The sequence below is a fragment of the Lycium barbarum genome, chromosome 5 (genome assembly GCF_019175385.1).
Source record: "Lycium barbarum isolate Lr01 chromosome 5, ASM1917538v2, whole genome shotgun sequence".
Lineage (NCBI taxonomy): Eukaryota > Viridiplantae > Streptophyta > Magnoliopsida > Solanales > Solanaceae > Lycium > Lycium barbarum.
This window is the reverse complement of record NC_083341.1, coordinates 137792524-137805972: the sequence shown is the minus strand read 5'-3', so window position 1 is coordinate 137805972 and position 13449 is coordinate 137792524. Positions and strand designations below refer to the sequence as shown.

Sequence of the window (13449 nt, the reverse complement as noted above, 5' to 3'; positions counted from 1 at the left end):
TTTTTATATTAGTGTATTTTGATCTTACGTAATATAAAAAAAATATGATGATGAATTCTATTATTTCTTATTTCCTTGAACATTATTTTCATTCGTTATATTATTTTTTGAACTTTCAATTTTAAATTGTTTCTTATTTCCCCGAACATAATTTTCATTATGTTGTTATATCAATTTATGGACTTTCAATTTTTCCTTATTGCATGTGGGATTTCTATGAAGGTATTAGTTTTTTATGTTTTTATTTAACAATGACGAGTGATTATTTTTTTCTGATTTAGATCTTCCTCTACTTGCTACTTTTTATTTTAAACTTGTCTTTTTCTCTTGGACTAAAATTCTCTATTTCTTTTGAGACCAAATGTATCTATTATTATGAATAAAAATTACCTCTAGATACATTAACTAAATAGTGGTTATTAATTTTAATAATAAATTATTTGTGAACAAAATATAAATAGTAAGGCAAGCTAGAAGACTCATGTTACATATTTTTTTTTCCCCAAGCTTAGCTTCTCTTTCCTATGAAAAGATTGTTCCTCTAGAATTATGAGACACTTTTATTCCTTTTTATATGTATTTTTTCTTATACATTTGATCATTTAATTTATATATTTTGCTTATGTATATTTTATATCTATTTTGTAAATTTTGTTATAAACTTTTAGCTTTTCGATATCAACTAAATTTATAAAGACCGCGCAAAGCGCGGGCTATTTCACTGGTCTATATATAATATAAAGCTAGGCATAGACAAGGTGATGTGACACCTCTCTATGACCTCCATTGGTATTTATCTTTTTTCTCAAATTTTTGACATTGTCCCTTATATGATGTCTAGAAAATCTGGAAAACAAAATTAAATACACCTTATTTATTCATTCCTTATTATTAAGAGTATCCTTAATTTCATTTATACGCACGTCCTTTCTCCACTCCTCATGAGTATTAACTTATTGTCTCCTTTTTAATACTCACTTTTCCTTTCTCATTACTTTGATCATTAATAACGTAAATTGCTACATCAATTTGATCAAAATTTGGCCACACTTATGTAAAAATCACAATAACCTCTATTATACAATTTTAAATTAAGATAAACTTTGAGAAGAAAAGATAGAAATGACATTAAGCAAGCATAAATTATTAAATTTGACCTAAATAGTCATATGAATTTATCCCATTTGGGCCATTGTGGCCAAAATAATGTGGCAAAAAGACCTTATTGTGTGTATATATATATATATATAATAATAATTTATGTTTACTTAATGTCATTTCTATCTTTTCTTCTCAAAGTTTATCTTAATTTAAAATTGTACAATAGAGGTTATGGTGGTTTTTACATAAGTGTGGCCAAATTTAGATCAAACTGGTGTGACAATTTAACAACTAACTTTTTAATATATATATATTAAAAAGTTAGGCAAAAGAAGAGTGATGTGACACTTCTCTTTGTCCAAGAACACATTTATCTTTTTTCTCTTGTGTTTGACCTTTTTCCTATTTTTATCATTTTTGTTCAATGTTAAAAAAACTTAAGTCACTTTTTAAATTCTCTTAACTTTGTTGAATATGCCACGTTAAAAAGCTGAGAAGTTATTTCATTCCCTTAATAACACATTCATTGTCTTCTTATTCCTAAACGGTTTGTCCCACTTCTCTAATTAACTAGACTACATAATGGATAGTAATATCTATGTCTTTTCATATCTTTGCAAGTAACTATTTATAATTTGCAAGATGCTGGAAATATTTGAATTGGAATGCGTAGACAAATATTTTCAAAGATAGTATATTAGTAAGTCTGCTTAATCATCTTTTTTACTCTAAGCTATGTGTCTTTTTTGATTGCTTTCGGTGTACTTCCTTTTTTGCAAAAATGTTATGTTGGTTTTTTTCTGAATCTAGCTACATCTTATCTTTTCTGTCTTTAAATCTTTCGTATCTAATGTGTTTATGTGTTTTGTTCTTTTCCAGGGGAGGGGACGTGTGGAAGTAAAGAGCATGACAAAGAGTTATGCTGGAATGCTCTATTATTTCCTTCTACCTTTTATTAGTGTTAGATTATGTAAATATTTAGTCAAATATATTTAGTAATTTTCTATTTTAGGTTAGCATATATTAGTCAAATTAGTTCCTAATTTGTAGCCTACATTTATGTTGTAAATGCTGTATATTAACCTATTCAAGGAATGAGAATGATCAGGGAAAATATTCTCTTATATGATATCAGACTAGGTCTCTCCTAAAAACCCTAGCATCCTAACCCTAGCTGCCGACCCCCTTTTCGTTTTCCTCCTCTTCGGTCCTTCCTCCTCCTCTTCTCCATGGCTGACGCGTCCAAGTTGCATCCTGCGACTACAGTCACCAATATCAAATCATGCATTCCTATTGTTCTTGACTATGAAGGAAGCCAATACAATAACTGGGCTACCCTCTTCAAGCTCCATTGCCGAGCAAACTTGGTGACCGACCACATACTACCTCCAGCCTCCCCCACCGTCCCACCCCTGACAACCGCAGCCGAGAAAATTGCTACTAAGGCTATATGTTAACGGCTAGATGACATTGTTCGACAATGGATATATGGTACGATATCGAATGATCTTCTCAACACGATAATTCATCAAGAGGACACTGCAGCCGAGGCTTGGAATCGCCTTGTTCATCTCTTTCAGGACAACAAATAGGCTAGGGCTCTTGCTCTTGATGCAAAATTCACTAACACCAAATTGGTGGATTTTCCGAATGTGAAGGCATACTGCACCAGGCTGAAAGTTCTTGTAGACAATCTCGCCAACGTCGGACACAAAGTTTCCGACGAACGACTTGTGCTTCGTCTTCTGCGAGGGTTATCGGAAGAATATAAAACCTTTCGAACGACGGTGCAGCACCATACTCCTCTCCCATCTTTTGACGTTGTCCGGTCGATGCTCGAACTTGAGGAAGACAGCCATGGCGAGGACGCCATTCACGACTCCGGGTCGAATGCTGCTTTCGTTTCCCACAATATTAGTCCTCATAATTTCTCTGGTAATGGGCAGCCCAATAATTCTGAAAATACCTTCAACAATCGAGGGAATTCTCACAATCGTGGAAAGCGGAACAACCGCGGTCGCAGCTGCGGCAACAACAACAACAACCACGGTGGCCTCGGAAATGGGCAAAGCAGCGGCGGGGGAAGCCGGAACAATGCCCAGCCCAACCAGCCCACCACGTCGCAGCAACAGCGGGCCACTGCCCCGTCGTGGTATTTTCCACCGTGGGCTGCTTGGGGGCCACAGCCGTGGGCCACCCCACCGTGCCCGTACCCCACCACAGGGTGGCAGCAGCCACGCCCAGCCCCGCCGCAGCAGGGAGTTCTCGGTGCTCGTCCTCCACAGTCGTTCTACTCGGCAGCCCCGTTATCACATGGTGGGTATGCGCCCACGGACATTGATCAAGCTATGCACACAATGTTTTTGAATCCGCCCGATGACAACAATTGGTACATGGACACCGGAGCCACATCTCACATGACCAACTCCCAAGGTACTCTCTCGTCTTACTATCAATTGAGCAAAAATAATGGCATTGTTGTTGGTAATGGTAACATGATTCCGATTCGTGGTTATGGTCATACATCCCTTCAAGTAAATCCCTCCTTAAACCTGAAAAATGTTTTACATGCACCCAAACTCATCAAAAACCTTATTTCCGTTCGTAAATTTACTATCGATAATATGGTTTCTGTTGATTTTGATCCTTTTGGTTTTTCAGTGAAGGATTTACGGACGGGGAGAAAACTCATGAGATGTGAGAGTTCGGGTGATCTTTATCCATTCTTAAAAAATTATCGAGCCATCTCGCCTTCCGCACCATCTGCTTTTACCGTCATCTCTCCTCATATTTGGCACTCCCGCTTAGGTCATCCCGGGGATGTAATTCTTAGTTCTTTACGTAGTAGTAATTTGATTGAATGTAATAAGGCTCGAAACAATGTTTGTCATTCTTTCCCTTTGGGGAAATTAATTAAAATGCCTTTTTATGACTCTCTTTCAACTACTACTATGCCCTTTGACATTGTTCACAGTGATTTATGGACTTCACCTATTCTTAGCTCTTCTGGTCACAGATATTATGTTTTATTTCTTGACAATTATACTAATTTTCTTTGGACTTTTCCCATTAAAATAAAGTCCCAAGTTTATGATTGTTTCTTGTCTTTCCGGATTTTCATTCGCACTCAGTTTGAAAAAGAAATCAAAACTTTTCAATGTGACAACGGGCGTGAATTTGATAATGGTCCTTTTCATAAATTTTGTGAACAAAACGGGAGCTTTTCCGGTTTTCTTGCCCACACACTTCACCTCAAAATGGTAAGGCGGAACGGAAAATTAAATCCATAAATAATATTGTTCGTACACTCTTTGCCCATGCATCTATGCCCCCTCCTATTGGCATCACGCCTTGGCCATGGCAACGTACCTACACAATATTATCCCTTCTAAAATCTTAGCATATAAGACGCCCACTTATATTCTTTATCAAAAGAATCCATCATATTCTCATCTCCGAGTCTTTGGTTGTCTATGCTTTCCTTTTTTTCCGTCCACACAAATTCATAAGCTACAATCTAGGTTCACTCCATGTGTTTTCCTGGGGTATCCTTCTAATCATCGGGGGTACAAATGTTATGATTTATCGAGCCGAAAAATAATCATAGCTCGGCATGTGTGGTTTGATGAAAACTCCTTTTCCATTTTTACAAATAAATAGTCCATCTTCTGCCTCATATGAGTTTTTGGGTGATCATAATTCCCCATTGAGAATACATTTGTTGCATGACCAGGCCGCTGCTCCGCCTCCTGCAACCCAACACCCAAGCTCACCCATCTCCCCTCCTCCCTCGTCGCCTGTCCAGCCGCTGCCCACCAGCTCCTTCCCAATCCTTCAGCGGTCCAGCCAGCAGTCCCGCCACTGCCAGCCCCTCCGTCACCCTCGCTGCCAGCCCCCCACCACGGCAGTAGTCCCATCCCTGCCAGCCCCTCAACCACTCCTCGCATGACTACACGTAGTCAACATGGGATATTTAAGCCGAACTTGAAATACCATAATCAAGCCTTAAGTGTCACCAACAATTCCATCTCCCCTATTCTTCGAAATCCAGTTGGTGAGCTTAATGACCCGAATTGGAAAAATGCTATGCAAGATGAATATAATGCTCTTATTGATAGTAAGACTTGGGAGTTGGTCCCTCGTCCTTCAAATGCTAATATTATTCGGTCTTTATGGATTTTTCGGCATAAAAGGAAATCTGATGGTTCTTTTGAGAGGCATAAAGCCCATCTTGTAGGTGATGGCAGGTCTCAACGGGAAGGTGTTGATTGTGACGAGACTTTCAGTCCGATGGTCAAGCCGGCAACTATCCGTGTGGTTCTTACCATTGCTCTATCTCACTCTTGGCCCGTTCACCAACTTGATGTAAAGAATGCTTTCTTACATGTCAATTTGAATGAGACCGTCTATATGTATCAGCCTCTGGGATTCCGGGATCCGGCTCGTCCTGATCATGTTTGTCTCTTGCGTAAGTCTCTTTATGGCTTGAAACAGGCACCGCGGGCATGGTATCAGCGTTTTGCTGAATATGTGGCAACCATTGGTTTCTCGCATAGTACATCTGACAACTCTCTCTTCACTTATTGTCGTGGAAAGGATACTGCTTACATTTTGTTATATGTGGATGATATTATTCTAACTGCATCTTCAGACTCTCTCAGACTAGGTATTATGTCCAAGTTAGCTACGGAATTTGCAATGAAAGACTTGGGTCCGCTGAGCTATTTTTTGGGGATTGCCGTCTCCCGGGACAAAAATAGCCTATTCATGTCTCAGAGTTCTTATGCAGAGGATATTCTTGACGGGGCAGGCATGTCACAATGTAAGCCTTGCCGCACTCCAGTTGATACCAAAGGAAAACTCAACGCTACTTCGAGCACCCTGCATGAAGATCCTACGAAGTATCGTTGTCTGGCAGGTGCTTTGCAATACTTGACATTTACTCGGCCAGACATATCATATGCGGTCCAACAAGTTTGCTTGTTTATGCATGATCCCAAAGTCGAGCATATGGAAGCATTAAAACGCATTTTGCGATACATTCGAGGTACAATTGACTTTGGTACACACTTATACAAAACCTCTCTACAGTTACTACTATCATATACAGATGCTGATTGGGGAGGATGTCCTGACACTCGACGCTCCACATCGGGTTATTGTGTATATTTTGGGGATAACTTGATTTCTTGGTCTTCCAAGCGCCAACCTACTCTATCTAAATCTAGTGCTGAAGCTAAGTACAGAGGGGTTGCTAATGTTGTCTCCGAAGCTTGTTGGATTCGTAATCTGTTGCTTGAACTCAATTGTCCTATTCGTAAAGCAACTTTGGTCTATTGTGACAATGTGAGTGCCATTTATTTGTCTGGAAATCTGGTACAACATCAACGTACCAAGCATATTGAAATGGACATTCACTTTGTTCGTGAAAAGGTTAGACGTGGAGAGGTTCGTGTCCTATGTGTTCCGTCCCGTTATCATATTGCCGACATCTTCACCAAAGGTCTTCCACGCGTACTATTTGATGATTTTCGGGATAGTCTAACCGTTCGTAAACCTCCCGCTTCGACTGCGGGGGTGTGTTAGATTATGTAAATATTTAGTCAAATATATTTAGTAATCTTCTATTTTATGTTAGCATATATTAGTCAAATTAGTTCCTAATTTATAGCCTACATTTATGTTGTAAATGCTGTATATTAACATTTTCAAGGAATGAGAATGATCAGGGAAAATATTCTGTTACAATTAGTTAGATCAACACAATTCTTCTATTTGAATTTGTTTTTCTAATTTATTTTTTATATGTATCTTTACCTTATATATTTAGTTTTTGTTATTTATGTGTATTTGGAGAAGTTTTAGATCAATAAGGGATTTTACAATGTAGATGTTAAAAGAAGATGAGAATGCAAATTTAATATTTCTCATTGTTCTTCTTCTTTTTCTATGTCGACTAAATTTCGCAAAGCAATAATTTCATTTCACTTAATCATATCTTTTTTTTGGCCTTTTTGCTGTTTATATTCAATGTTAAAAAAATTCAAAAAGTTACTCACTTATCTCTCTTAGTTAAATTATGTTAAAGATATAATGTCAAAAAAGTTAAAAAATTATTTCTTTAACTCTCTTAATTTCTGTTGTTAAAACAAACATATATTCTTTGAAAACTGAAATAGGAGCGGAACGCAAAAGGAAAAAATTAAAATATAAAAAGTCAATTTTGACCGATAAAAAGGAAGGCCTTTAACACAAGAACTTGAAGGTGAAAACCTTGCAAACAATACTTTGGTTATTCGAAAGATAAAAAATAAAAATTACCTTGATATAGTGTACAATAGTTTTTATTTGGGTCGGAGACTTGCAAAAGGTTTGTTTCATCTTACTTTTTTGAAAATTAGTGAATATGGAGCGGTACAGTTTGTAAATTCATAATCACATAGTATGCTCGCTTTGTTCGTTGAATATTCATTCGTATGAAACAAAATAAATATTATGGTTATTAGATTTGAAATTATGTCTAGATTTTACGATAAAAAGGGTAAATTATTTTACTTATAATTTTTATTATGAGGATTTACAATTAAGGAAGATGCTTTGATTGAATCTAACTTCAGAGAACATTTGATCTATAAGCAAATATTATTTAATATATGTGATTGTTAATTTGTATTGCGGTAATGAATCTTGAAATTAGAATGTCTGGAATCTCATTGATTACATACCTTTATTATTTTATAATTTATCTGAAAAAATGAACAGGTAGGAAATAAGGAAGGAAACAGAAAAGAAAAATACAAATATAAAATCAAGTGTTAATTTTACGACCACGCGAAGCGCGGGTAAATTAACTAGTTTCACATACTCATTTGAGGAAAGTAGTGTTCCTTTCCGGAAATATTCAACTGTATATATTTTACATTTAAAAAAAAAAACAATATACCCAGTGTAATCCCGACAAGTGGTGTCTGGAAAGGCCAGAAGATAGAGTGTACGCAGACTTTACTCCTACCATGGTAGGTAGAGAGGTTGTTTCAGATAGACTTTCGGCTCAGGAAAAGCAAGTCAAAGCAATTAGGGAAAAGAAGTAACATAAGTAAAGAAGTCATGACAAAATCATCATATCATCTTATTATATTATAAGTGGGAAGCCCTTAAGTCTCAATTTAGATTATGAAAATACTCTTTAAAAATTGATTGACTCATTTTGCCCTCCCCTAAATTCTTCATCAGACAATTTATGAAGTTTTATCTCAAATTAGCCGAAGAGTTGTTGCATCAAAGATGGCCACATCAGCAAGTATTCACTATACAATTAATATGAGTCATCCGTTTTATTTTCTTATTTTTGTTTACAATTCTAACTTTTCACATTTCATATTTCTATAAAACTTAGTAATTCGTTTCTTCAGTAGCCAACCTCTTCGTTAATACAAAAATAACTGTAGAATTTAAGAGTCCATTAACTAATTAAATGTAGGCTAATTCAATAAATATGTTAAAACCAAAGCCAAACCAAGTTGGTCGGTTTTAAAATTATTAGAACCAAACCAAACCAAATATAATAAACAACCATCGGTTTGGTTTGATTTTTCGGTTTTTTAAGAAACTTAATTGTTATTTTCTCTTTTTTTTTCCCCTTCAATTAGGGAAGAATTTTTCATCTTTTTCCAACTTATAATTCATTATTACCCTTCTATTGTACTGGCTATAATTTTCTTGGATTATGGAGAAAATGTCTTGGGACTTATAAGTATTAATCATGTGAATAAAGTTTATAAGAAATATAAAAAATGTTAGATAAATTTCATTGTTGTTTCTTTGAATAAATGGGTTTGGATTCATGGCTTTCTTTTAAGAAAATAGTTTAATTAAGGTGTAAGTTCTTTAACCTATTAGAGATAAATAAAATTTGGATGAAGAAGTATACAAAGTATTTGAAATTATTTATAAAAACTACTAATATTGTACTATATATATAATTATAAAGATTTGTATATAAAATTTATAGGTTTGGTTCGGTTTTTCCTTCGGTTTTGTTTTAATAATACCAAACCAAACCAAATATTATCGGTTTTTAAAAATTTTAAATCAAACCAAATCAAACCCAAACAAATATCAATTTATTTAATCGATTTGGTTTGGTTTTCGGTTCTGATAGTTATATGCATGTTTTTACATGTGTTCGAGTATGTAATTGTCTTTAAATTAAAGTATTGTCTGTTTTTTGCTGAAAAAAGTGCTCCTACAATGTCGCTAAAGTAGCACTATAATTGCAAAATTTTCAAACTTCAGATTACGAGTTATTAATTTTTTTCTAAGGAAAGTTTGGAAATATATATGCAGTATTTAAAAAATTTCGTATGTGATACAAACTTTGTAATATGTACTTTGAAATAAACGTGCGTTCACGTTTCTAGAGACTAGTATTAAATAAAGCATGACAAAACAATCCGGAAAGAAGGAATGATAAAGTAACTACCACAAAATTCTATGACAGACGAATTACAAGACACAACAGATAATAACCGAAATCCAAGGACAAGATAAAAAATTCAAATAGTAAATTAGCTTGGAGATTTTCATATTAGATTAGAGGCTTCTTAAAATTTTATGTTTTGCAAAATTATTGATTGTTTGACATATTTATATGTGCATATATTAAGACAAAAAATCTTCCACTCTGATATAGAACTGTTAGCACTAATTAAGTCTAAGAAAAATAAAAGATGGAGCATCCTAATGGAAAGATTAAGGTGCAGCTTATAAATTGGGATGTGGGAGGGAGTGGTATGGGGTTATTCATCTTGATGAACCTTTATTGTTTTGCTGTCCTGTGGATACATAAGACTTGACTTGTGACATTAATTTAATTTATATTATTGGTGTTCTCCTCTAAGTTATTGATTCTTGAACTGCTTTATTCTTGTTTCATTCCTTTTATGGAGGTTGACAGATCTATCAATTATGATATAGGTAGATTTTACTTCCAAGATTAATCGTAAAAGAGGCCAGAGCTAATTGATATGGAGGACATTGAGATCTGTGAAAGAACTCCTGCTCTCGCAGAGCCTTCCACCCTTCATGGTTATCCATCAGTTGATGAAGAACTGGTGGGGTTTGATGACGATGCAGAAATTATAATTGAAGATTTGACAAGAGGGATAATGGACCTGGACGTTATCTCGATTGTCGGAATGGCTGGACTAGGGAAAACAGCTTTGGCTAGAAAGATATACAATAGTCCTTCTATTATTCATCACTTTGATGTTCGAATGTGGTGCACCATTTCACAAATATATAATCGGAAAGAGTTGTTACTTGAGATTTTAAAACAATCTATGGGAGATAAGCATGTTACTGTAGATGATGATAATAGCATAATTAAATGTTGCACAAGAGTCTAACGGGAAAGAGATTTCTCATCATATTGGATGACATATGGGAAGAGAGGGCATTCAATGACTTGCGATTATCTGTTCTTAATGAAGGAAAAGGATGCACTACTACCAAAAAGAAAAAAAGGGAAGGAAATGGAAGTACTGCTACCAAAAAAAAAAAAAAAGGGAAGGGAATGGAAGTAGAATAATGGTAACAACTCGAGATGTAGATTTGGCTAAGCAGATCAGGGATCTTAGTGATCCTTATTTGCTTCCACTTCTAAGTGATCATGAGAGTTGGGAATTACTGAAAAAGCGAGTATTTCAAGGAGTGAGCTGTCCGTTGGAGCTACGAAGTGTAGGACCATTAGTTGCAAAAAAATGTAAGGGAGTGCATTTTTTTATTATCACCATTGCTGCAAAAATTTCAAAAATGGAAGGCAAGATCCTAATTTGTGGCTTGATGTTGCAAACAATATGAGTTCCTATTTAGAAGAAGAGAGTATGAAGATGATACAAACAAGTTATGACCGTTTAGAGGACAATCTAAAGCCTTGCCTTCTCTACATGGGATTGTTTCCTACGGGTTATGAATTCCAGTTTCTGATCTGCTGAAGTGGTGGATAGCTGAGGAGTTTGTGCAGAACATTTACACGTTCGATCTAGAAGAAACATCAAAGAGTTGCTTGTATGATCTTGTTAGCAGAACCTAGTAATGGTTTCTAAAAGAAGAGCTAATTGTGAAATGAAATGCTGCATAATTCTTGACCAAGTGCGTGAATTTTGCTTGAGAAAAATTACAGAAGAAAAGTTCTTGCAGCTCATAGTGCCATATAATCCACGTCAACCAGTAGATTCAAAAAGGTTATGCATGTACATACAAAACACTATGAGAATCAACTCCAAGGAAAGGGAGTCTTCTGGAGAAAGTCAGGGGTCTCTTGAGTTCATTGTTCATCCGAAATTCAGTATATTGAATAGTAAGAACCCTTTCCGTTTGCTTAGTGACTTAGGATGTATTCTGGTGTTGCATTTAATGGATATCTACTCGGACAATTCTTGGGCTGCTGCATTTCAGTCACTGGCTCACTTGAGGTGCCTTGCAATTTTTGTGAAAGTATTTGATTTGAAGTGGGTGTCACACCTCCTTCATCTACAGACCTTGCTGGTTCGTTCATCTTTTACAATGATATCAGCTGCTATTTGGAAAATGGAAAAATTGAGGCATGTGGATATAAGCAAATTTTCCATTACATGGGAAGATGATGAGCGAGTGAATTTTGAAGAATCTCCGGTTCTTGTGTTAGATAACTTGAAGACTCTTGGCATGTGCTATATGTCCATGGTTGACATGACTTCGAAATACTGGGGGAAGTTCCTAAATCTTGAAAAACTCAGGCTCCACATTGATGAATTTGGAGATGTTCCCAATTATTCAGGTTCTGCATTGATGAGTTTGGAGATGTTCCCTTCACGTCTAAGGGTTTTGTCCCTCAGTGACATTTTTCTAACAGATGAAATAGTTTCAAGTATTACAAAGCTGCGACACCTTGAGACTCTTAAATTATCCGAGATATACTTTATTGGGGAAAAGATCTGGTATCTCAATGATACATGTTTCGATAGACTCAGAGTTTTGAAACTACATCATGTCTTTATGACCCAGTAGAATTGCTCAGATGACTCATCTCCTGAGCTTGAAACGCTAGTTATAAAAAGTTGTCCCAAGCTTGAAGAGATCCCGATTGGCCTTGTGGATAATTGCGTATTGAGATCGATAAAAGTGATCAACTGTAGCGTCTCGGTTGGGAATTCACCACTGAAGATTAAACTAGAGGCAGAAGAAAATTTTGGATGTGACTATTTCCAAGTTCATATCTTGAAGAAAGACTAAAGATGATGGTAAGCGATTTCTTCATTATGATGCTTTTGCACCTCTCCACTGTATTCTCATATGATTTCCTTTTTTTAGTAATTTCTGCCTTGTATACTGAAGTTCAGGCGCTCATCATATTATTATTTGTCGCATTCTTAAGCAGCATTTGCAATGTATAAAAGTTCAATCCTCTCACTTATCCTTCACAAAAAATGCTACCATGAAGTCGCAATAGAGAATCTAGATTACATTTTATGCTTTGTGAATGATGCTTTTCTTTTTCTGGAGAAAAATTTAGAAGATCGCTATCGAGAACAGATGATTTATAACCTTAAAATATTTATTTTTCAGTTTCCAAAAAAAAAAAATAACCTTAAAATATTACAATTCTGCTACATATTGCATCGACATACTTCTCAAGAAAGAATTGCATCAACAATGTCATTCTTTCATATAACTTTGCGCTTTTGAGTTCTCTGACTCTCTCCACTTGCTTTCATTCTCATTAGCTCTTGCGATGTACTTCCTTCATTTTCCTGACATTCTTCGCCCTTCTCGTTTGTAACTTCATCATAGTATAGCATCCACACCTAGATGTGATTTCTGAGCAGCAGAATTGCTCATCGGACTAGTGACCTTCTGATCAGTGGAGACATCAGTAGAAGCTAAATCATTGTACTGAGATGAAAGGTTCCACTTTGTGGTTGGATTTATTTGCATATTAGCTAGCTGCTATTGTCTGGATGATGTCAATGTCTATTTAGTTTTGAGCTTTGCAACAGTACGTTCTGATATGTATTGTTAGAGACGGAGCCAGGATTTGAAGATTATGGATTCTTGTTTCTGATCTTTTCAAGTTACTAGGTTCGAAACTAATAATCTATACATATTCAATGGATTTTTAAGACAAATACAAGGTTTGAATCAGTGCAACTATGTTTTGGCTAATGCTATCTGTCAAGTCTTGCTTCCTAGCTTATGTTGTTTCATTCTCTGTTAATTTTGTTTGTGAACTCGTCAGGGTTTTCCTTCTCATGTTCGTTGTTGTTGTTCTTTATTTTCTTCTGCACGAATAGAAACTTTGGCGTTGAA

General features: G+C 35.6%; 1 protein-coding gene across 1 annotated transcript; it reads left to right on the top strand.

Annotated features, from left to right (window-relative positions):
- Positions 1–11196: 11196 nt before the first annotated feature.
- Positions 11197–12375, top strand: LOC132639890 (disease susceptibility protein LOV1-like). The gene is made up of 2 exons (XM_060356274.1): positions 11197–12080; positions 12201–12375. The coding sequence occupies exons 1-2, from the start codon at positions 11197–11199 to the stop codon at positions 12373–12375; spliced, it is 1059 nt and encodes a 352-aa protein (XP_060212257.1).
- Positions 12376–13449: the final 1074 nt, after the last annotated feature.